General features: G+C 37.9%; 1 protein-coding gene across 4 annotated transcripts in view; it reads left to right on the forward strand.

The window, feature by feature from the left end:
• The window catches only part of LOC131042101 (UMP-CMP kinase 3), a 61,909-nt gene that overhangs the window by 37,802 nt on the left and 1,419 nt on the right, over positions 1-22,688 (forward strand). For all 4 annotated transcript variants that reach the window (XM_057975423.2, XM_057975429.2, XM_057975416.2 and 1 more), the window contains 2 exons: positions 4,165-4,282; positions 4,416-4,572. In XM_057975423.2, coding sequence (XP_057831406.1) covers positions 4,165-4,282; positions 4,416-4,572 — 275 coding nt within the window. The remainder of the gene's footprint in view (positions 1-4,164; positions 4,283-4,415; positions 4,573-22,688) is intronic.

Below are 22,688 nucleotides of genomic sequence, written 5' to 3' on the forward strand. Positions count from 1 at the left end.
TGAGGCAAATGCAAAGAACTAATACCCACAATGCAATTTTTTTGTATTTTCTGGTTGTGAACAAAACATGAAATTAGTCGCGGGAATTCTAGGTGCAGAAAACTGAATGAACTATAAGCCTAAATGATTACAATGAAAACTCTGATGATAAACTACGGCTAAATGCAATTACATAGAGAATATAATCACCCTAGTTGCTATCTTTCAAGCAAGAAGAGATGCCTATGCTAGAAGGCTTCCATTCCTTGAAGCATGTCCAGAGCCAGACGGCTGCCCAAATACAAATTCTGCCAAAAGATCCCTTCAATCCTCCCAAGACTCCAATAAATAGCTTCACTTGCCTCCTCAAAACCCTAATTCGATTTCCAAGGCAAACCCTAATCCCCTCCTCAACATGGCGCCATCACACCTAGCCAAAAAGTCAATGAAATAATATAAAAATATCACCTTGGTAAGTTTCGCCATGTTTTGACTTTGGCCCAGGATAAAATATTAATTAAATCCTCCATGAGGGCGCCACCCATAAAGTCCCCCTTTTAAGTGATGTTTTTAAGTTGTTGGACTAGGCCAAGGGGGGATAAGCAACTTTATAATTATAATGATTATTTAATTAAAATAAAGTTACTTGACCACACAACTCCAAAATCTGAAGCTAGAACCTGACCATGCTCCTGGAGTTAACTGAACAGGATGTAGAGATTGCCCGATGCCACGCGAGCCCTGCCAAAAATAGAACTTACTAAAAATAGTAAATTCTGAAAACTGCTCCAAAAACTGAGATGAAGACATCGTTGCGAAGCCCTCTGAACCATCACAAAAAACCGACGATGAACCCATCCAAAAAGACCTCCTCAAAAATAGGAAACCCTAATTTTACCCTCCGACTGGCCTCCGAGCTTCCTAGAAAGAGACCAACGGTTGCAGAAAGGATCAGGTTTGAGAAGGGGTCATTACATCTTGTTATTGAATTCTTGTTGAAGACTTTCATTTCTGTTGTGTACTGTTGCATTTAATTGTAATTTCAGTATCTATACTGACTGGATTGATTATCTTTCACCAGATCTGCTATCCTTGACTGCATCATTTGGTTTTTGTGTATGCTTGTGTTAGTCTGGCTCCACCCCTTCCTAGTTGGACAGCAGTTCTAGCTTGTTATTTGGGTGATAAGTAGGAAGAGTGAATCCTATGAGGAATTGGAAAAATGATATATTATATCATGGTTATGATAGTGATATTTGTTGGGCTTTGAGTGCCTTGCAAGGGTGAAAAGAGCCATGAGCTACTTTGAATACCCTGTAAGGTTGAAAAGAGATGTGTTAATTTAAGTGCTTGACAATGGTGAAAGAGTCCATATGAAATTTATAACAGACATGCATACAAACAATCAATGAATGACATCTAGGACAGTTGTATATGACAGCAAATGATGGATGACATGCTTGAAAGCAAGATTATGGCAAAGTTAAAGTATTGCATAAACTGGAAGAAAACTCTGATTGCCCTTGAAAATGGGTGAAAGCAGTGGTGGTGAAAAGTCCTTCCCAGCCCTACCCTGGAATGAAATCCTGAATAAAAACAATTTGTTGTGCAATTTGAATTTTTTTAAACCTGGTGTATAAATGCTTTGTGTCTTCAGCTTGTGACCATTATGGTATTGTTTTCCTGAGTAAGTATGTTGTGATATTAACTTGGCATATGTTTATCCTCTTGGCTCAGGGCATGTTTAAAACACTAGGTTATACTATGGCATCAATGCCATATTGGTTGGGTTGTGAGTACTCATTTGGCTTCTGACTTGTTTGTGCACATGAAGACCTTAGGTTGGAAATAGTGGTTCCTTGCCAGCTGGAAGGAAATACTTGTGTACTCTAATTATACTACCTTCAAATGAGATATTTTATGTTTACTTTGTTGGTACTCTTAATGAGAAAGATAAAATATAATGTAGTTATGTATGGTGGCACCTTTGGTAGTTCTATAGCAGCTGCAGAACACTACAGTAGTGGCTTCAGAGCTGTGAGAAGTGCTATGTGAAAGTAGAAGCGTTATAATATAGCTTGTATTGGTAGTTTTCAGGTGTAGCCTATGGGATTCAATTGTGACTATTTTACATCATTTCTTGCAGAAAATGTATGCCTTGGATTCCCTGAGTGTTTTGAAAAGAGGAAATCTGATCTTGCACTTATGAGATATGTTGAACATACACTTGAGAATTATGTTGTTTCAGCAGCATGTGTCTTGTTTGTTATGTTGAAAACGTTACTGTGCTTTTGCTGCAGTTGTCTGAATTTTATGTTGCAAATTTGCAGCACTTTATGAGGTAGGATAACTGTGTTTTTAAGCTGAAAAGTCTGCTGAAAAGTTAGGTTAAGATTTATGCAATCAGGCTGCCGATTATGGGATGACAAGTCCATAATAATTCTTATGATTATAGTGAATAAAGCAAGTAGGATGTTATTTTACAAGATTGGTTTTGATAGATTTAATTGAACTGCGATATGAAAGAACACATGATGGATTAAGGCTGTATGTATTTCTGCATTTCATATGTATGAAGGTCTTATAATAAATAATCTTAGACCACTAGTTAAGAGAACCATTCCTTAGTTGTTGATGGAGAACCATCCATCAGCTAATGATAAGAGATTTCCACAATCCATAGAATGAATCAAAAGCTGTTTCTGGATTAAATTGTGTGCAAGATTTGATTCAAAAATCTTGCACACAATTTAATCCAGAAACAGCTTTTGATTCATCCATCAGCTGTTGAAAAGTGTTGTCTTGCGGCTGTCTCACAGCTGTTCTGCAGCATTGCTGATGCAAATTTGTCCTGCAGCATTACTGATAAAAGATGTTAGAACTTCTATTGCAGCCATCGGTAGTTGAAGGGAAGTGCTAAGATTTTGAAAATACTGTAGAATCCTGTAGGATGACTTGAGAGCTTTCCAAGCTCTTCTAATGAATACCTTAAATTATTGCATGATGAGATGTTTCCACTATGAAGAACTTATGGAATACTGTGAAAAGAATATTATAACTCTTGCTTCCTAATGATTGTTTTTAAAAGAAATGTTGTTATCCATTTTTTTGTATTTTTCAAAAATTGTTGTACTTTCCCACACATCCCTCTTTCTTAGTAAGGCTTTAAAATTACAATATCCATGCTGGGTATTGTATTTGTTTCTGTACTTGTACAATATCCATCCAACTTACATTATTAGTAAGAAAAGAAGCTTCGCTGAGTAACCGTTTGATAAAGAAACAACCAGTTTATCTGCTTATTAACATCCTTACATTATTAAGGAAGGTTACTTATCTCTTCAGTTTAGTTGTGTATTGCCTCCTGCTGCCAGATGGTCTTCAAAAATTTCTCTTGTAAGCCCTCTCCATTTTTTCAATATCATTTTAAAACATTTCTGCATAATATTTTTGATATTTATATATTTTTCTTATATTTACACTAAAAAATAAGCACACGCACACATGTACATTAGCTGTATTAATGCAATGTAGAATGATAGCTTCCCAAAAAATCTTCTGAATTTATATTTGTATCCCTGTAACTCAATATTTTCTTAATCATTGGCTATAAAAGGATCAAATATTTAACTTCAAAATAATTATAAATAAAATGCAACAATCAATTGACTTTTTGAAGAAAATACATTGCAGAGCTAGAATTAGATGCACAAAAAAACAGATCACTTAGCTAGAAAAGAAAAGTCAATATCATTGGAGAACATGTGCAATACAGAATTAATAAGGAACATGTATTAAGTTTTGGCTGCGGTCTGACAATGTAATGTACTATAATCATAAGTATGCAGATCTAATTCTGATGTATACTATATAGCTTTTGTTCAAAGTTATATTTTGTAGTGTGTTTAAAATTTTGAATAGTTTAGTTGCTGCTTTCTGTCTTAATTCTTGCATCAAGTACAAGATATCCAAAGGCAACCTGGTAATATTGGGATAGAACATGCCTGATATGAAACAAAACTGGATGATTTGTTTGTTGTAGATTTTTCTGCATTATGACCATGTAATGCATTCTAATTGTGGATCTCTAAATCAAGTCTTGAAAATAAAGTATGTGTTCAAACTTACATTAAATAGAAGCTTCAAAATCGAGAATTTGATGTTTTTGATTGCTTTTGTCTTCAGGTGGCCCAGGCAGTGGAAAAGGTACTCAGTGTACAAAGATCGTTGAAAAATATGGATTTACACATCTGAGTGCTGGAGATCTGTTGCGGGCGGAGATTAACTCCAGTTCTGAAAATGGGTATACAGCTGGTTCTCCCTATTCATGTTTGACTATGGTATAAACTATATGCCAATTTGAATGCTTCTCTTTGTACTTATTTGTTGCTTGGATGTGTCATATGAGGGTCTTCTGTGCTATTTGTGTTTTTCAGAACAATGATTCAGAATGTGATAAAGGAAGGAAAGATTGTTCCCTCAGAAGTGACAGTTAATCTTGTAGAAAGGGCAATGCGAGAAAGTGGCAATCATAAATTTTTGATTGATGGCTTTCCTCGAAATGAAGAAAACCGTACAGTATTTGAACAAGTTGTGAGTGCATTTTAGCTCTAAATTACTTTTGAAGGATTGCAAATTCTGTGAATCCAGTTACAAATTGTACACAGATTTATAGCTTATTGAGGTTACTTTATTAGACACATTTAAAATGTACATATGGAAAGAATAAAGGTAAAGTAAGGTAAATTTATAGGTCACTTCTAATTGGCACACCAATATGGTGTGCAATGTACCCTTTATGGAACCCTACATATGATTTACCCTATATATTGTTCCATGAGGTGTAAAATGTTATTGCTTTCCAAATTCAAACATCGAGGAGGTCTGAAGTATTGAAGGTGAGGAGCATGCCAAGAATTGGGGCTTGAAAGTTAATCAGAAAAAATTCGTTGCCTTATTGTTAAACAATGAGGCAATGTACAAATACTGAGAGCTTGAACTTAAAAATTGTTGTCACAAATTAGATCATTGCTCCATGATACCCCTAAACCATGCCCCAGTGGACAAAATTTGACATGCATATAGATTATTGGGGAAAATGGAATCATTCTCACAATAGTTTCTTGTAGTCGGCCAACTAATAAAAATAAAAGTAATTGTATTGGTCAAGTGTTTATTTCCCTATGTTTTGTTAAGTCATTGTTATGCATTGTATTTGGTATTTTTTGACTAGTTGTTGGTTGGTAGTTACCAATGGTTGGTTATCTGAACCAACATCAGCCTGCTTTATATTGTACCTTTGGTTCATAGTCGGGAACTCACAACTGACTGGAGATTGACATATGAATATTGTACTTACGACGTGTCATTGAATGAATAATGAATGAGATTGACCGATCTCTCTTATATTGTGTAAATGCATAATTGCTTTGGTGCTGTTGTTGATATGAATCCTAGGAGATATAATTCACAGTCAGGCAGTATGGTGATGTAATGGGTCGATTCGTGGAATAACTAGAAGCAACTGAAATCAAAGAAGAGGAATACATGAAGACGAATTGATACAAGCCTTGGTGTACTTGTGGGAAGCATCAGTTAACTCGTACATTCGAAGGGAGGCTCTCTAGTGAGGGGTTACCGAGAGTGCCATCTGGAATAACCTAAGAATGAATGACAAAGTTGACCATCTTCTTAGGAGACTGTCAAGGTTGCTCGCGCGAATTTTATTACCTTTCAAGACCTTCGAGAAGAGAGGGATTGGGAACAACCTAGGCAATAGATATTGCAATGGTATGAAGAACAAAATCGAAGGGAGGAGGAAAAACGTGACACTACCAAGAGACAACTCTAGAAATTAATGCCCGTGCAGCCAAACAAAGACAAAAGACGTATTTCAAGCAGTTAGGGAATTGTAGAAGGATCCATAAGATCCGTTTGGGTGAGAGAACAAAGTGAGTGACGAAGACAACTGAGAAGAATCATTGAAGCAAAAAACGAAGGACTATTGAGGGAAAGCCCAAGATTGCCAAGAAGCAAAAGTAGAAGTGTTAGTCGAAGTTGTAGTCGGTAGGAGAGGAATAATCTCACTGATGGTAGGCAGACAACAAGTGAGTGGGTAGAACTTGCAAGACATCTACCACTCCCAAATGAATCGTACGAAGACCTTGCTAACCAAATAGGCAACTTGTCAATACAGTCAATATTGGACGAAGAAGACGAAGAAGGAAACCTTGAGAACGAGTTCCTCGAGATATTCGAGAATAATTTACACCACATAGAGCAATTATCCATATCAGAAGAATAGAGAATAAGGGGCACTAAGCCGAAGGCCCTGGGGAGAAGAGAGAGAATGAAGAGGAAGGTAACCATGGTGTAAGGGATGCTGAGGGTGGATGTGTAGAGGACTTGTATGTGCTTGTGAAAGCAAGTGAAGCACCAAAATGTCGAAAGCAAAACAGTCCAACCAGGTCCAAGGAATAGGGTGCATACAGACTGAGAAAGATGGTGACTCCCTTAGCGGATTCGAATGTTGACAGGCAGAAACTCCCTAAGTTAATGGGAAATGGATCAGAGGACCTGGTAAGGCATTGTAAGACATGCAAAACTATCTTGATAGGTGGTTAGTTGGATAAAGATTATTCGTTGAGAGCGTTTCTCGAAACACTACGGAGAATATCCATTGATTGGTTCTTAGAGCTTGATTATGAATCCATAGAATCTTGGGAAGCACCGAAGAAGGCATTCAAGGCGGACTTTAAGCTCCTAAGAGATGATAACAAAATTGTGGCTGAAATCTATCACACTAAACAAGGGAAGCATGAGAATGTATGAGCTTACAATCGTAGGCTCAAGGAGTTGCTAGTCAAATTGGAGAATCAGCTAGCCGATGGGTTGACGAAGAGGTGGTACATCGAGGGTTTGATTGCCTTGATGCACAAGAAATGAAGGTAGTGCCTCCCTCATTGTATGGTCATGCTTATAATCGGGTGATGGACATTGAGAGTGAATTCAAAACATCCTCTTGGGGAAAATGAAAGACGAATGATGATGAGAGTACAAAGAATAGCAACGACAAAGAATAAAAAATTGTCCAAGCCCTAGGATGAGACATGATGCATATGATGGGATTAAAGGTAAGAAGGAGAGTTCTAAGGAAAGTAAGGAACTATGGTGCAACAACTTTAAAGGAGGTTAGATAAAAACAAACTGTCCAAAGAAGCTATTTTGCGATATTTGTTAAGTATTGGGACATTCAATCAAAGAATGCTTGTACATTCTAAAGACAAGAAGCATGCAAGTGCTCTTTACTTAGGGGGAACAATCAACCGCATTGACCACACTTCCAAAACCACCAAGCAATTCTAATACATTGCTTGGCAAATACCACAATAAGCAAGGAAATAATAACTGGTTCAACAATAACTTAGTGGCCCGAGAAGTAGAATACAATATAATGCCAAAGGAAGACCAATAATCTAGTGTTGGAAGTGCAACAAATGGGGTCACTTTGATTGAGAATGCCAAAGTGGTCAAAACAATTTTGGAAGGTTGTGCAAGTGGTGTGGATCGAGTAATCACAAAGACATCGATTGCTTGAAACAAAAAGGAGTAAATATGTTGGCTGTGGAGGAACCAAAGGAGGAAGTTTTGGTGATCACCAGATTATAGTCAAAGAAGGCAGTATACCTAGATCCTCGCATGGAGAAGGAAACACTTTGAGAAGCCAAAGCCAATGTAGAACGGTCAATAGCGAATGAGAGAGGAACCTCCAATAAAGCTGCAAGTACTTCACTATGATCGGTTTTTGAGAAAAACATAGCACAATAGATGTTGCAGACAACAATACCAATAAAGGTAACATACCTTCTACAAACCATGCCACAATTGAAAGTAGCAATCACCAACATAGTCGGCACAAACCAAGGCAAGCCACAAGAAGAACCGATAATGGAACCACCACTCGAAGGCAAACAAGCTACTGATCCCATTCTACTGACAGTAAGCATTGAGATAAAATGGACCGTGGTCGAGATGGAAATAATGGGGCAGAACTTGACAAACACCATCATTGACGAAGGTTCGAGAGTCAATGTACTGCTAGAAGACACTTAGAAATGCCTTAGAAAACCAACCCTTTGGCTGCTGACCAACACTTGGTGGGTGTTAACCAACATGGTGTCAAACCATTGGGAACGTTGATGGTGTAGAAGGTGATGATTGGGATGTTGGAATCAAGGAATATTGAGAGAGGGGGGGTGAATCAGCGTTCTGCAATTTTTAACTTGATTAACTTGATTCTTAAACCACTTAATGCTTATGAAGAAAAGTAAAGTGCACAAACACAAAGCAAAGATCAGCAACACCATAACACCAAGATTTTTATGCGGAAACCTGGTTAAGGGAAAAACCACGGTGAGATTCAAACCCACAATATTAATATACTTTGCTAAAATTATAAATATATTACATAAAGGGAATGCACATGCATTCAGGCATGGAGTTCACTGCTCAAATTACAAGGGCTACAACCTCGGAAGGCTCACTACCTTACAAAATGATTATTGAAGATCACAATGAGGTTTGAAATATGAGATAGCATCAACAAATGGTTGAGTATAGTTTCGATTAAGCACAAAACACATAATCTTACTCTGCTTTGCAACACTGCTTTGTTTTGATATTCTGCATCATATCGGAGCTCAGCACGTGAAACTGCGCACAATTGCTCATACACGATTTGCACATAACCATCGATATCCAAAATGATCAAATGAACTTGTCTTATATATCTACATCACCAATTTAGGTCGCCACCATGTCGGCTTCAAGAACACGTCACAAAAGATGAAACGTGTACATAAGTCGGCTCAATCCGATCCAAAACAACCATGCGGACCAAAACAAAATGTCCACACACTTTTCGCATGTCGGCTCATCAACGTCAAACATAAACACTCATCAAAATCAGTCCACAAGGTTTGCATAATGCATTTTCACACGTTACCACTGATAACCACTGTCTTTACCAAAAACCAATCTACCGGATCTTACCAACCAACACAACACTTAACACCAGAGGCCACAAACCTGCAATAAGGTAAATTACATATCCACAATACATCTCCTAGATCTGCAAAGCAAAATACTCAACCAACATAATCCGCCAACCAAAACATCGTACACTTTGCTGGATACACTGTTCTACTCACCGGACCACACAAATACTTGATCAATCTTCAAGAATGATAGAAACATGAACTGCTGATGCCAAATCTGATATGAGTTGCCATCAATGACAACATCTCAACATACATGCAGTGTCTCTTGCCAACAATCTCCCCCTTTGGCATTGATGGCAACTCTTAGTGAAAAATGACTAAGTGTCGGACCAAAACCAAAATGTAATATCCCTTGCTAAATCTGATTGTAAATTTCTGATTTAAATGCTCAAGGAATATCGTCAAACACTTGTCATGAAACCTCTAATTTGCTGTCATTTGTTTCAGATTGATTTTGCTTGCTTGAAATGGTTTCAAATGATGTTCAAATGCTTGCAAATTAACACTACAATGCCTAAGCAAATAACTAGAGGCAATTGCAACTTCTTTGGGTCATTTCAAATGCATGTATAAGAGATTATACATGTAAATGTGCACCTACAGCCAACTGTCATTTTCACAAACACTTGGCATGCAAACCACTATCACCTTGAATATGGACATATTATCAAATAATTGGCCTGCAACTAACAAATAAACTAACAGCTGCAAATGCACTATGTATTCCTTCAATTATTCAATAGCTGTTCATAATACATCATACCCGTATATTGGCTGGCCATAATAAATTATGATGTTGATTGACAAATTGTTGTTGCTGGGTGTATGGCCAGCATAGGGGTATGTGCCAATGCCCTTGTTTGCAGACAAAATGCTCTCCAATGATGCGTTTGATCTGTTCTAACCCTCACGCCCACTAGCAATGAATTTCAGAATTTTCCTGTGCCATTATACATAAAATCGCACCACCTCTAGGGTTGTGCCTTCCAGCAACAAGGTCTGATTTCTGGAGCTGTATGGCTGCCTATAATTGTTCCCAATAACTTCAACTATGCTGCTCACAATACTGCTGTTAGTTGACCCCAAAATCTGATATGAAACTCAGTGAATTTTATTCCCAAACTGCACAATTAGAACTTTTGAATGAAGATATCTTCAATGCCACAATTCGGTAGATATTTCACTACTGCAAAGCAGTTGCACACTGAAGATTCGCACTTTCTCCAATGGCTGAAAGTTTGAAACCCTTGGCTTCTTCCTCTCCAAACAAATTTATCAATCTTCAATTCATAATAATGAATGATTCGAATTCTTTTAAAGCAATATATATATATTTCTCCACAAAAGGGTTTGATTTTCTCCATAAATGCCTTTAATTACACTTAATGATATAACATCTTAATTAATCATCAAATGTATGCCTTGGTAAGTGTGCAATAATTAGTTAATTAATGGCCCCCTTTTTAATGATGCCATGACCCTCAACAATAAAGTTAAGTTATAACTTTATTATAACACTTTTAGTTATTTAATTATAATATGGGTCATTAAAATATTAATATCTCCATTAATACTCGCATAGCTGTCTGAAATGGGAGTCATCACTGCAATTCCCCATGTGACCAATTGCTCGGCTTTAAATAGTAAGGGGTCCATCTCGATGATTTCAGACCTACTATAAATAGTAATTGTGGCAAATGAAGTCCAAATGAAGCCAAACGAAAACCAAATCGGAGCACACTGAACACCAGAGAAGATGCAACCCTCAGAAGACCCTCTATCCAACACATTAGCCTACGCGGGTCAGGATAATAGGCTAATCTCACAAAATCCAAGTCTACTAAAATGGGGACATTACACAAAATACAATACACTACAACCAAAAATCTAATCACTGGATCCCAAAGAATCAAAGAATCATGGAGCTCCCCCTAAGATCAACTTTTTTCACTCCTATATACTCCCCCCTTTGACATCAATGGCAAAGGTAGAATATGGAAACCCAAAAATTCAAGCCAAAAATGCTATATATATGTATGTACACACAGACTCACAATAACTTGAAAATATCTGCGTAGAGATTCTTCAGAGAGTCCAAGTGACTATCCCAACCCTTTTGCAGATTCTCAAGAACTATTATAAACCCACTGAGAAGATAAGACTGCACTTTTGCTGCCTTGAGATCATTTGGATCATCTACCTTGAGAGCATTCTGAGCATCTTGAAGAGCATTTAGCATTATATCCAGCTTAGGGACAATATGGCTCCTAAGTTTTCCAACTCTGCCAATTAACCTTTCTTGATCATAGCTCAGACTCCGAATCTTCTCAAACAATGAAATTACCTGATTTTCATGATGGCTCAATGAATTTGACAAAGGATCAACCGACTAAGATAAGCTTGCCAATTGGTCCTTGTACTTCTGAGACTTCTTCTCAATATCCGTAGTGAACTTGTTTAGGGATAGGCATGATTCATACAAGTTTCCACCTACAGTCATTGCATCCTGCAAGTTCTACACACAATTACTTAATGTGGCTCTGTCTTTTGTGATCATTTTCTTCAAGGTGCAGAGCCTTTTAGCATCAAATTCATTTTGACCTTTTCCTCTGCAGACTTTTCAAAAGATTCAAAGTGGGAAACAACAAAATCAATTAGACTTTTTAATTGCCCGGATGGAGTATCAGATGTATCCTTTTGGATTGAGGGCATTAACTTTTCTAAAGTAATGACTGCCATGTTCATCAACAAGCTGTCTTTAGTGTGAGATTTTAAAAGATCTTCACTGGCTTTGGCTTGAGCAAAAGATGCCAACTGAAGCTTTTGTATGGGAGACAGGGAAGCAAGGTTGATTTGTCCTTGTATAAATTCTGGGTCATCAATGACCTGCTTACCTTCCACAATTTGTATAGTGTCTCTTGCTTCAGTTCTGGCTTCGACTTTGACTTCTATCTTCTCCACATTTTCTTCTGCAACTGCTTCCTTCTCAGGTGCCGGAGGGATATCAACCTTATTTGTTTTGATAGCTTCACCCACACCTGCATCATTCTCCACTCTACCTTCTTCCGAAATATTGACTTCTACATGTTTTCCTGATTGAACTTCTGGAACAGAAGTATCATCCACTGTCTGCTCAATTGATTGCACTTCTGGAATGGAAGGTATATCCACCTTGGTCTACTCAGTTTCCGGATGAGTATCATCTTGTTCCTTTGCCAGATTAACTTCATATTGATTTTCTAGCAAAACTTTTGTCAAAAATTTCTTTGTTTCCTTTACTACCTCATTAGTCTTTCCGAACATCATTTTGTTTACTCCGGTCTTGCTTCGAAACTTATCCTTGGCTAACTTAAGGATTCTATCAATTTTTGTCTTTGATATCACAGAACATAAATTAAACAATACATACTCTCTTAGCTTCTCTTCATCCGATTTGGCTGTCTCTCTTCACATATCCAAGATTTTATACAAACTCTAAGGAATCAAAGACATCAACTCAATCAAAGCTTTACTATATACATTCATGTATTCTATTGTTGCTTCCTCTAATGTCCTCTTTCCATTTTCATTAAAATTTTCATACCACTCAGATAGTGGTTTCAAATTACCATCCTTAACAGCTACTTTCACAATTTGATCTAATGAGATAGGAGGTATAATAGTATAATTACCTTGTTTCAATGCCTCATCAATTTTAGATTTTGTTTTTTTACTGGATCTTGTTCTACCGGAAGGCTTCTCCCTTGTGATCTTAGAGGCTTTTGGAGCTTTAGCCTTCACCTCTTTAACTGCTTCATCCGATTCAGTTTCCTCATCATCAACCACCACAAATCTAACTGATTTCCTCTTCTGCACACCACCGGATGGCTTAACTGAGGATTTGGGCTTGCTTGCTGGCTTAGCAGTACCGGAGGAAGGAGCAACATTTCTGGTTTGCCTTGCCTTTGGCTTAGGTGCTTTCGGATTGGCTTCATTTTGCACAGTTTGCTCCTTAGAGAGAATGTTCTTCTCTCCATCTTTCCAGACTTCCTTTGTTATCCCCATGCTCCCTGCAAGAGCTTCAACCTCTTTCTGGACCTTCTTCTGAATGACCGGTTTCTTAAACTGCTGATGTAGTTTTAGGCTTTTCTCCTTGTAGGTTCCAAACCTTTCTTCATTGGGGTCCACCAGTTGACTTAGCAAATGTTGAGCATATAGTTCCAAAATTTGTTTATCAACCTCATAGCCCATTGGTAGAATCCTTGAGGTTTGGGGCCTCACCACTTCCATCAAGCACTGGTCGGTGTCAATCGTGAAACAGATGGTGTTAGCATACTTCTCCACAATGGCCTTAGGGATTCTCTCTCTTTCATGCATCTCCTGCTGAAAATTCTTGAAATAGCCCCATAGATTTGAATTGCGGGTTTTGGAATCACTGGAGCTGTAAAGATACTCTTGGATCTGCACTCCTATCGACCTGTCATATGCCCACTGTATGGGACCAACTCCCAGATCTCATTCTTGAAATAGAAGAATATGCATAGAAGTAGGGTACCATATTTGAATGGATGCTTCTTGTTCTCTTTGATTTTCTTCAGATTCTTGATGAGCTCACTCTGGAGCAACTCGCAAAGATCATACTTCTTATTCTCCCTTAACATCTCATATGCAGCGTATACTGCAGTACCAGAGACAAAGTTCATTCGACTAGAGTTGTAGATCTTATACCCTATCACCATGGATGCAAATTGGATGTCATCCTCAAGGATGTCGTCAATTGTCATTGCTCGTTTATCAAACTTTGACCTGGTTGCGTTGGTTACAATGTCATTTTTTACTGTTTTCAGAGATGGCAATTGACTGGATGCACACAACCTTGTTACTACCTGAATCACACCTTTAGTGATCTTATGCGGCTTATCCAACCACATGAATTCATTGTGAACACGACTCAGAATGTATCGAATCCACTCTTGTTCGTACGCCATCAAAAACTTCACAATTTGAGCAAAACCCTTTCTTTCCAATCCTTGAAATTTAGGTTTCAACATGGAGCTTTGATCAGATAACCACTGGTTATTGTATAGATTTAGCATCTGAGAGCTTCCCAATTCTTCAATCGAACAATGTGTGTATACCCTTATGTCTTCATTATGCAGGACTCCATAGGGCACAGACGAAAATGCACTCCTAGGGTCGTCTTCCATTGAAATGAATGGATGATTTTTAAAGTTGGGACAAGCATATTCAGTGATAATCACAACTAGAGGAGTGGCGGTACCAGATGCGGCCATTCTTAGAGATTCAAATTTCAAACTTCAACCGAAAGAGGGTTTTCACTGATAAATACCTTTGATATGAGATTAGGTCATCAAGCCAAATCGCTTCGGAAATTGGTAGCACTTAATTTTGCCTGATCACCTCCTTCAAAGAGCTCTCTAAACTTCTTCTCTTCAATCGCAAAGTGAGAAATGAAAAGGAAAAGTCACCTTTTATTCACCGCAGACCTAACTTTTCACGGCAATAAATGCACTCTGCCCTAATTCTTCCGGATGCTCTGCATCTGTTAGGAATTCTTCTCCGAATCTTCAATTCGACTCAGTTCTTTTGGAGATCCACCACAAACATCTGCAATCATTATAAACACTTCTGCAACCTACTAGAAATAGGCACAAATCTCAAACAAGGGTTTGAAAGATTTGCATTATAACTCCCCCAAGGTCGGATGCCTAGGTTCAGTTACCGGATGAAGTTCCAACACTGGAATCAGGTGAGGACCCACTTCCTGCCTCTGAATCAGTCTTCTTAATCCATGTCTTCATCTGATCTCTGATTTCCTCAACTTTTGCTTTACCCTTCTCATCAGGCTTCACATTCTTGTTCTTGTCTTTTGGACCTGTTCTATTCACGTTTTCGCTTCTGCAATACTTAGCAATGCGACCGAATTTGTTGCAATTATAGCAAACAACATTGTTCCTCTGATTAGGTCTGAAATTTCCTTGATTTGTCCTTTATTTGCATTGATTAGCAATATGTCCAAACATACCACATGCATAAATCTGACATTTCTCCTATTCTGTAAGTTATTCATCACACTTCTGCATACATTTGCCTTATGACCATACTTATTGCACTTGAAACATTGACTGGTAAATGATGGACCATTATTGATCATCCTATTTCTGCATTGACTAGTCATAACCAAATTTATTGCAAACAAAACAATTGCCATTGAATTTATGAGCATTAGGTTGCCTTACCGGAGGCCTTCATGAGTTGTTCTTTTGCTGTTGAGTCTTAGGATTGCTTTGACCAGATCCAGAGCTTTCTCCTTTCTCATATCTGAGACCTTGAGTATCATTAGGATTTTTATGACTCGCAAGCATCTCATCAAGTTTGGCTGAGCTGACCCGGAACTTCTCCTTGTGCTCATTTGCAACATCAAGATCATATCTAAGAAGAATAATCTGTCTTTCAAGATCTTCCTCATGTTGTCTAGCATCTTGCAGGTCAAACTTCAGTTGTCCATTCTCACTCTCAAGTCTACAACATTTTTCAGATTTGTCTTTCGGGGATTGAGCAAACTTCTCCTCATTCTTCTTCCTTTCTTCAATCTCTTTTGTCAATCTCATCACAATATCTTCCATCTCATTCTTTTGGATTGTATTGGCTCTAGCAAGTCTGTCATATTCTTTTGTCTTCTCCCTCAAGGCTTCTTCATCAATGCTCTAACTTTCTGCTTAAGCTGATCAACAAGCTCTTTTCTCGTTTCCCTTGACTTGTTCAACTAATCCTTCATTGTTTCAATGTATTCTTCAGCATGTTTGAGATTTGCTTTCACTTGCCGGTTCTCATCTTGTGCATGATCAAGATCTTCAAGAGCAACAACCAGCTGCTTTCTAAGACTACTAGAATCCATTGTTTCACTTTCCCGGATCCTCCTCAAGCTGTTAGGCTTCTTTCGAGGAACTAGGCTCTGATACCAATTGTTAGAATCAAGGAACACTGAGAGGCGGGGGGGGGGGGGGGTAATTAGTGTTATGCAATTTTTAACTTGATTAACCTGATTCTTTAACCACTTAATGCTTATGAAGAAAAGTAAAGTGCACAAACACAAAGCAAAGATCAACAACACCATAACGCCAAGATTTTTACGTGGAAACCCAGTTAAGGGAAAAACTACAGTGGGATTCAAACCCACAATATTAATATACTTTTCTAAAAGCATAAAAATATTATATTACATAAAGGGAATGCACATGCATTCAGGCACACTGCCTAGAGCTCACTGCTCAAATTACAAGGGCTACAACCCCGGAAGGCTCACTGCCTTACAAAATGATTATTGAAGATCACAATGAGGTTTGAACTATGAGATAGCATCAACAAATGCCTGAGTATAGTTCCGATTAAGCACAAAACACATAATCTTACTCTGCTCTGCAACATTGATCTGTTATGATATTCTGCATCATACCGGAGCTCAAATCTTCACAATGCGCACGTGAAACTGTGCACAATCGCTCATACACAATTCACACATAACCATCGATATCCAAAATGATCAAATGAACCTGTCTTATATATCCGCATCACCAATTTAGGTTGCCACCATGTCGGCTTCAAGAACACGTCACAAAAGATGAAACGTGTACATAAGTCGGCTCAATCCAATCCAAAACAACCATGCGGACCAAAACAAAATGTCCACATCCTTTCCGCATGTCGGCTCATTAACCTCGAACACAAACACTCACCAAAATCGATCCGCAAGATCTGCATAATGCATTTCTACACATTACCATTGATAACCACTGTCTTTACCAAAAACCAATCTACCGGATCTTACCAACCAACACAACACTTAACACCGGAGGCCACAAACTTGGAATAAGGTAAATTACAATCCACAATACATCTCCCAAATCCACAAAGCAAGATACTCAACCAAAATAATCCGCCAACCAAAACACTCTACACTTTGTCGGATACACTGTTCTACTCACCGGACCACACAAATACTTGACCAATCTTCAATCAATATTCCGGAATGATGAAAACATGAACTGCGGATACCAAATCTAATATGAGTTGCCATCAATGACATCATCCTCAACATACTTGTAGTGTCTCTTGCCAACATAGGACACAATGATTCCTCTTGGACTTTGTAGTTATTCTACTGTAGAAGAAGGTGCATGATGCATTACTCGTGAGGAGATGGTTAATTGTTGTGAAGGCAGACCACAAGTGGAAGCGGAACACACTCTCGATTGAGAGCAAAGGAGGGAAATATGTCATTGAACTAAGGAATTAGGCGGTGAGCCAGGAGTTGGCATTGTTCGAGTTAGAGTTAGAAGACGAAGAGTTGGGAGTGGACGAAGAAAGGAAATGAATGGAACTGGATGATGAAGGGGTACTCAATTTGGGAAATTGCTCTGAAGATGAGACAAGCTCCCTAAACAGATTGTGTCACTGGTAGATGGAAGAATATGAAGTCTTTCATCCCGAATGCAACATGCTACAGGATGGGGAAATTGAAGGAGACCAAGGTACGACGAGTCATACATTTTCCCCAAAGTACGAAGAATATAAGGAGGTAGTAGCACGAGTGGATGATACGCTGACTCATCATTTTGAAAGAGACAAGTTAATAAAGTATGAGGAGTTGAGTGTGAAGAAGGTAAACCTGGGTGACGAAGACAATCCAAATCACCTTGAAAAAAGTATGGTGGTAGATAGAATTTTTGATCTTAAATACATTGGTACTTATTGTGAAGACAAATGTTTTAAATAGCCATGGAAGACATGTAAATGGAGGCGCGATACAAAAATTATCAAGAATTGGAACCAAAGAGAAAAATAAAAATTTACAAAAGGGTTGGAGAATCAAAGTATAAAGAAAAAAATGAGGCTGGTAGAAAAAATTTAAGAGTAAAAAATAGAATGGAGAAAAATTAAAAAGGATAGCAAGCGGAGAAAAGAGAATTTATTTATTGAAGTGCTGAGAATAAATATTAATGAGGCCAAATTAAAAAATAATTTAAAGTATGGTGAAAAAATAAAGAAACGATTAAAAGCCAAAAATGTAAAGGTGAATTAAAAATTATAAAAAGTGGGGAGATATTCTCACTCTTGGTGACATTATATTTCTCACTCTTGACCATTTTATATTTCTCTCTCGACCTTTTTATATTTCTCACTCTTGGTGATGTATTTCACACTCTCGACCATATTATATCTCTTACTCAACCACATTATATATCTCATTCTCAGTGACAGAGGCATTATAGTTTACTCTCGACAAATGCTTTACTATCGGCGAATACTTTACTCTCGGTGAATATTTTACTCTTGTCGAATACTTTACTCTCGGCAAATACTTTACTCTCGGTGAGAAGGAGGGTCTATTGTTCTTAGTAGCTTCCTAGTGTGTGACCCTTTCAACAATTTTTGTACCATATCATACAACTTGGTAGGGAAGGCTTCATACAACTGCATCCTGCATTGATAGTACTACATCATCATGTACAACATATATATATTTTAAGAGGACTTCATCATTCCATATGACATCAGTTTTTGGCAATTCAACTTGACTTATCTGTATGGCCTTTATGGAAATTGACTTTATAGAAATTGATCGTACAACATCTGTATAAATTCATCATATGGCCTTTGCAAGTATTTATCGTACATCTACAAAAACACATCGTACAACCCTCTCTTGGTATTGTACAACACAACTCTTCCAATCGTACGGTGTCCAGGCATTTAATCTTTGCAGGCAATCTACTTTCAACGGGCAATTTACTCTCGGTGGGCGATTCACTCTCGATGAACAATTCACTCTTGGTGGGAACTTCTCTTTCGGTAGGCACTTCACTCTCAATAGGCAGCTCACTCTCCGTAAACAATTCACTCTTGGTGGGCAATTCACTCTTGGCAGGTATTTCACTCTTGGCAGGTAGTTCACTCTCGACAAGCAATTCCCTCTCGATAGGCACTATACTCTCAGCAGACAATTCACTCTTAGCAAGCAATTCACTTTCGGCGAGCAATTCACTCTCGGTAGGCACTCCACTCTCAGCAGACAATTCACTCTTAGCAAGCAATTCACTCTCGGTGGGCAATTCTCTTTGTAGACAATTCACTCTCGGCCAACAATTTACTCTTGGCAGACAATTCACTCTTGGCAAACAATTCACTCTCTGTAGGCAATTCACTCTCGACACAATTCATTCACGATGTGAAAGAGAATTGGAATCAACCTATACTAGCAAGTGAGCGACAGTTATTTTAATTTCTTTTGAAAGTATTATAAATTCAAAATCAGGCTGGCAAGGTCACTGAGTTAGTTAAGATTATGGATGCCTTACAAGGCTTGAATAAAACTGAAAAAATGTATCGAGATCACTAGACCAAACCCACATGACATACTTGGCATAGTATAGCGATACTTGGCGGAGCTAGAAGACATGGCTTTGGTCACGCACGAGGTTGTAGAGTTGTCTTGCCAAATGGACATTGGCCTTGCTCCCATAATGGTCATCGAAGTTGAGAAGATTCTTGCGTTCATGCAGTTGGAGTGTGAAGGGGAGTTTTTTTCGGTGTTTCACATCTTAGGGGTGGTTGAATGTGGAGACACCAACCATGATGGCAACATGGCATCCACTGAGACCCACTATGCTTGGAAGGCATGACAGAGTGCTAACTGCACTTCACAACATAGAGGCATGTTTCAGGGACATCTTTTATAGAAAGGCGGGTGGCTACTTCTTTGGAGGAAACTTTAATGCGGTTAGGGATAGTGCACTTCGACATGTGGAGAGTGCTCGAGGTGAATGGTCGATCTAGATCAGTGAATTCCAGGAACAACTTGCCCAACAAACCCCAACTCACTACTACAGAACATGAGCGCCAAGTAGCTATGGAGGACACCTTGGTTGAATGGGAAGCTCGATTGGTTGAGTAGGAGAGTAGATTGGAAAAGCAAAAGACAAAGTTGGTAGAAAGAGATGATCAATTGGCAGAGTAGAGCAAACAATTGGCTTAGAAGGAGTAGCAATATCAAGCCACAATCTAGGAGTTGGAGTGAACAAAGACTCACTTGATGGAGGCGATCGTCATTTTCAAAGGGTCAAGGGAACGAGAGCTGGTGGGAGAGTGTGACTTGAGGATCCATATAGAGCACGTGTAGCACCTTCGCCAACGATTCTCTGCTACAGTAGCCATATCTATACCAATGTCCTCCACTTGTCCATGGACATCCTTTGACCCTCCTTGGTAGAGTTTTGTTGGTAGTTAGCCCTATTTTTGCTTTAGTCATTTGGAAGACGACTTTCTTTTTTTTTGGGGGGGGCTGATGTAGTTGGCCAAGTAATAAATATAAAAATAATTTTATTGGCCGAGTGCTTATTTCCTTATGTTTTGTTAAGTTATTGTTATGCATTGTAATCGGTAGTTCCCAACTGGTGTTGGTCGTTTGTTATCTCAACCAACGTTGGCCTGTTTTATATTGTACCTTTGGTTCATAGTTGGGACCTCAGGATTGATTGGAGAATGACATATGAATATTGTACTTGCTACATATCATTTAATTAATAATGAATGAGAATGACATATCTCTCCTATACTGTATAAATGCATAATTACTTTGTATTTATATTTTCATTTACTTCTGTAACTGGTAGAGTTAGGTGGTAAACTTTGCTCCCCCATGTATTGTTTACAATGTACATAGCCAAAAACAATAATCATGATTCTAATAACATTGCAAGAAATTGTTGGTGTAATTATATAATTGCATCCTATATTAAGTTTATATGGGTAATTTAATTTATTTAATTAGGTAAGTTAGGAAATAATAGAACATGTCAACTCCCTTGATTGAAGGAATTCTTTGCTGCCTCTACCTCATTTATCTTCTTGATTGAAGGTAGTTAGGTGCAACCTTTCCCTCAACAAGATGAATTTACTTGATACCTTTTCTTGTAAATGTTGAGTCAATGGTTAACTCAACTTCCTTTGGGGCACTTGTCACCTTGATTTATGGATCCTATAGTCTATATATTGTAATCTGTTTCTTTTTTTTTAACACTTTTTGGGCCTTGAATATAAATATCTGAATGTTATTATTCTCATCTTTGCGTTTGAATTCGTGTCATCCTGTTGTTTTTGTTCCTAGCGAGATTTATGTTCTTTTTTAAATCTAAAATGGTATAAGAGCCTTGACCTAGGTTTGATTACCTTGAGTTCCATTAGAGAGGGGGTGTTGGACTAATTGCCATACCTCTGGGAATTGATCTTGTTGACTAACTTAGTCCACAAGAATCGACTAACTATCACCTTGTGAACCTAGGACTACACACCCATTCAAGGTGAAGAAGCTTGATTTGGAAGTTACACCAATATAATTGTACCTTATATTAAGCTTGCTTAGGTAATTTTGTTTATTTACTTAGGTACATTACGAAATAAGAGCACCTGCCAACTGCTTTGTTTGATGGGGTTCTTTGCCACCTTTATCTAATTCATCTTCTTGATTGATGGTAGTTAGGTGTCACTTGTCCCTGATCAAGACGAGTTCACTTGATACCTCTGCTAATACATGCTGAGTCATTCCACAAATCACTAGGGTTAACTCAACCTCTTCTAGACACTTGTCACCCTTAATTGTGCATCCTAGAGTCCATATGTTGTAGTCCATTTCTTTTGTCTTAAAAACATCTTGGACCTTGAATACAGATATCGTAATGCTGTTATTTTCATCTTGTTTGCATTTAAATTAGTATTATCTTGCTTCATTTTTCCTAGGGAGATTTAATCATTGTTAGTTCTTTATTATATCTAACAAAAACATGTTGTCATAGGTTGGGTACTTTGCCACAAATTCATATCCTAGTCTGCATGTTCTAAGATTGTCTTTGTTGGTCCTCTCAGATTAATCTTATGTAAAGTTTTATATATAGCAATTTCACTGCTATGGGCATCAATTCCTTACTGGCATTTTGATGCATATCAGTATTATTTAGTAAATGCTCTTAACAAAATGCTTTTCTTATTACAAGTTCTTGGTTAATTGAACATCAATCATTAGGCAATCTCTTTTTCATTGATATGGTTTCACTTGTCATTGGAAGTCTGCAATATTTGTGCTTTCTAGCTTCTTTTTAACAGTACAAAACGACATAAGTTTTTAGTGTATGAATAAAATACAAAACATGTATGCCATGGTTTGGTGGCACATAAAACAAAAATAAAGGGTCACATTTCCAAGTTGAATGACTGGGCAATATTTTAATGTCAAACTTTCATTCCCGAATCCTTCTATACAAATTTTAATAAATTTCATTTTGTAGCAATCAACATTAAAAATGGCATAGGTGGCCTTAAATAGCCAACGAACTATACTTTTTTCTTTGAAGAGAGCAATTTCAAATTTTGCAGGGGTAGGGTATGTATACCTGGAAGCACAGTTAGGTGTGTCCTATGGTCTACCCGCATGGTGGGCCTATGAGGTAGTCCCATCTACTATAAGCCAATTATAAGCTAGGTTGCTTGGGATTGTGGACTGTAAAAGGACCTCCTTTTTCTTTCCTTTATATTGAACTTAAAACTGTTTTTTTAAAGCTACTTAAACTTGCCACATCTAGGGAGGTATGGTGTTTT

Source organism: Cryptomeria japonica, chromosome 5, assembly GCF_030272615.1.
Source record: "Cryptomeria japonica chromosome 5, Sugi_1.0, whole genome shotgun sequence".
In the NCBI taxonomy this organism is placed as follows: Eukaryota; Viridiplantae; Streptophyta; class Pinopsida; order Cupressales; family Cupressaceae; genus Cryptomeria; species Cryptomeria japonica.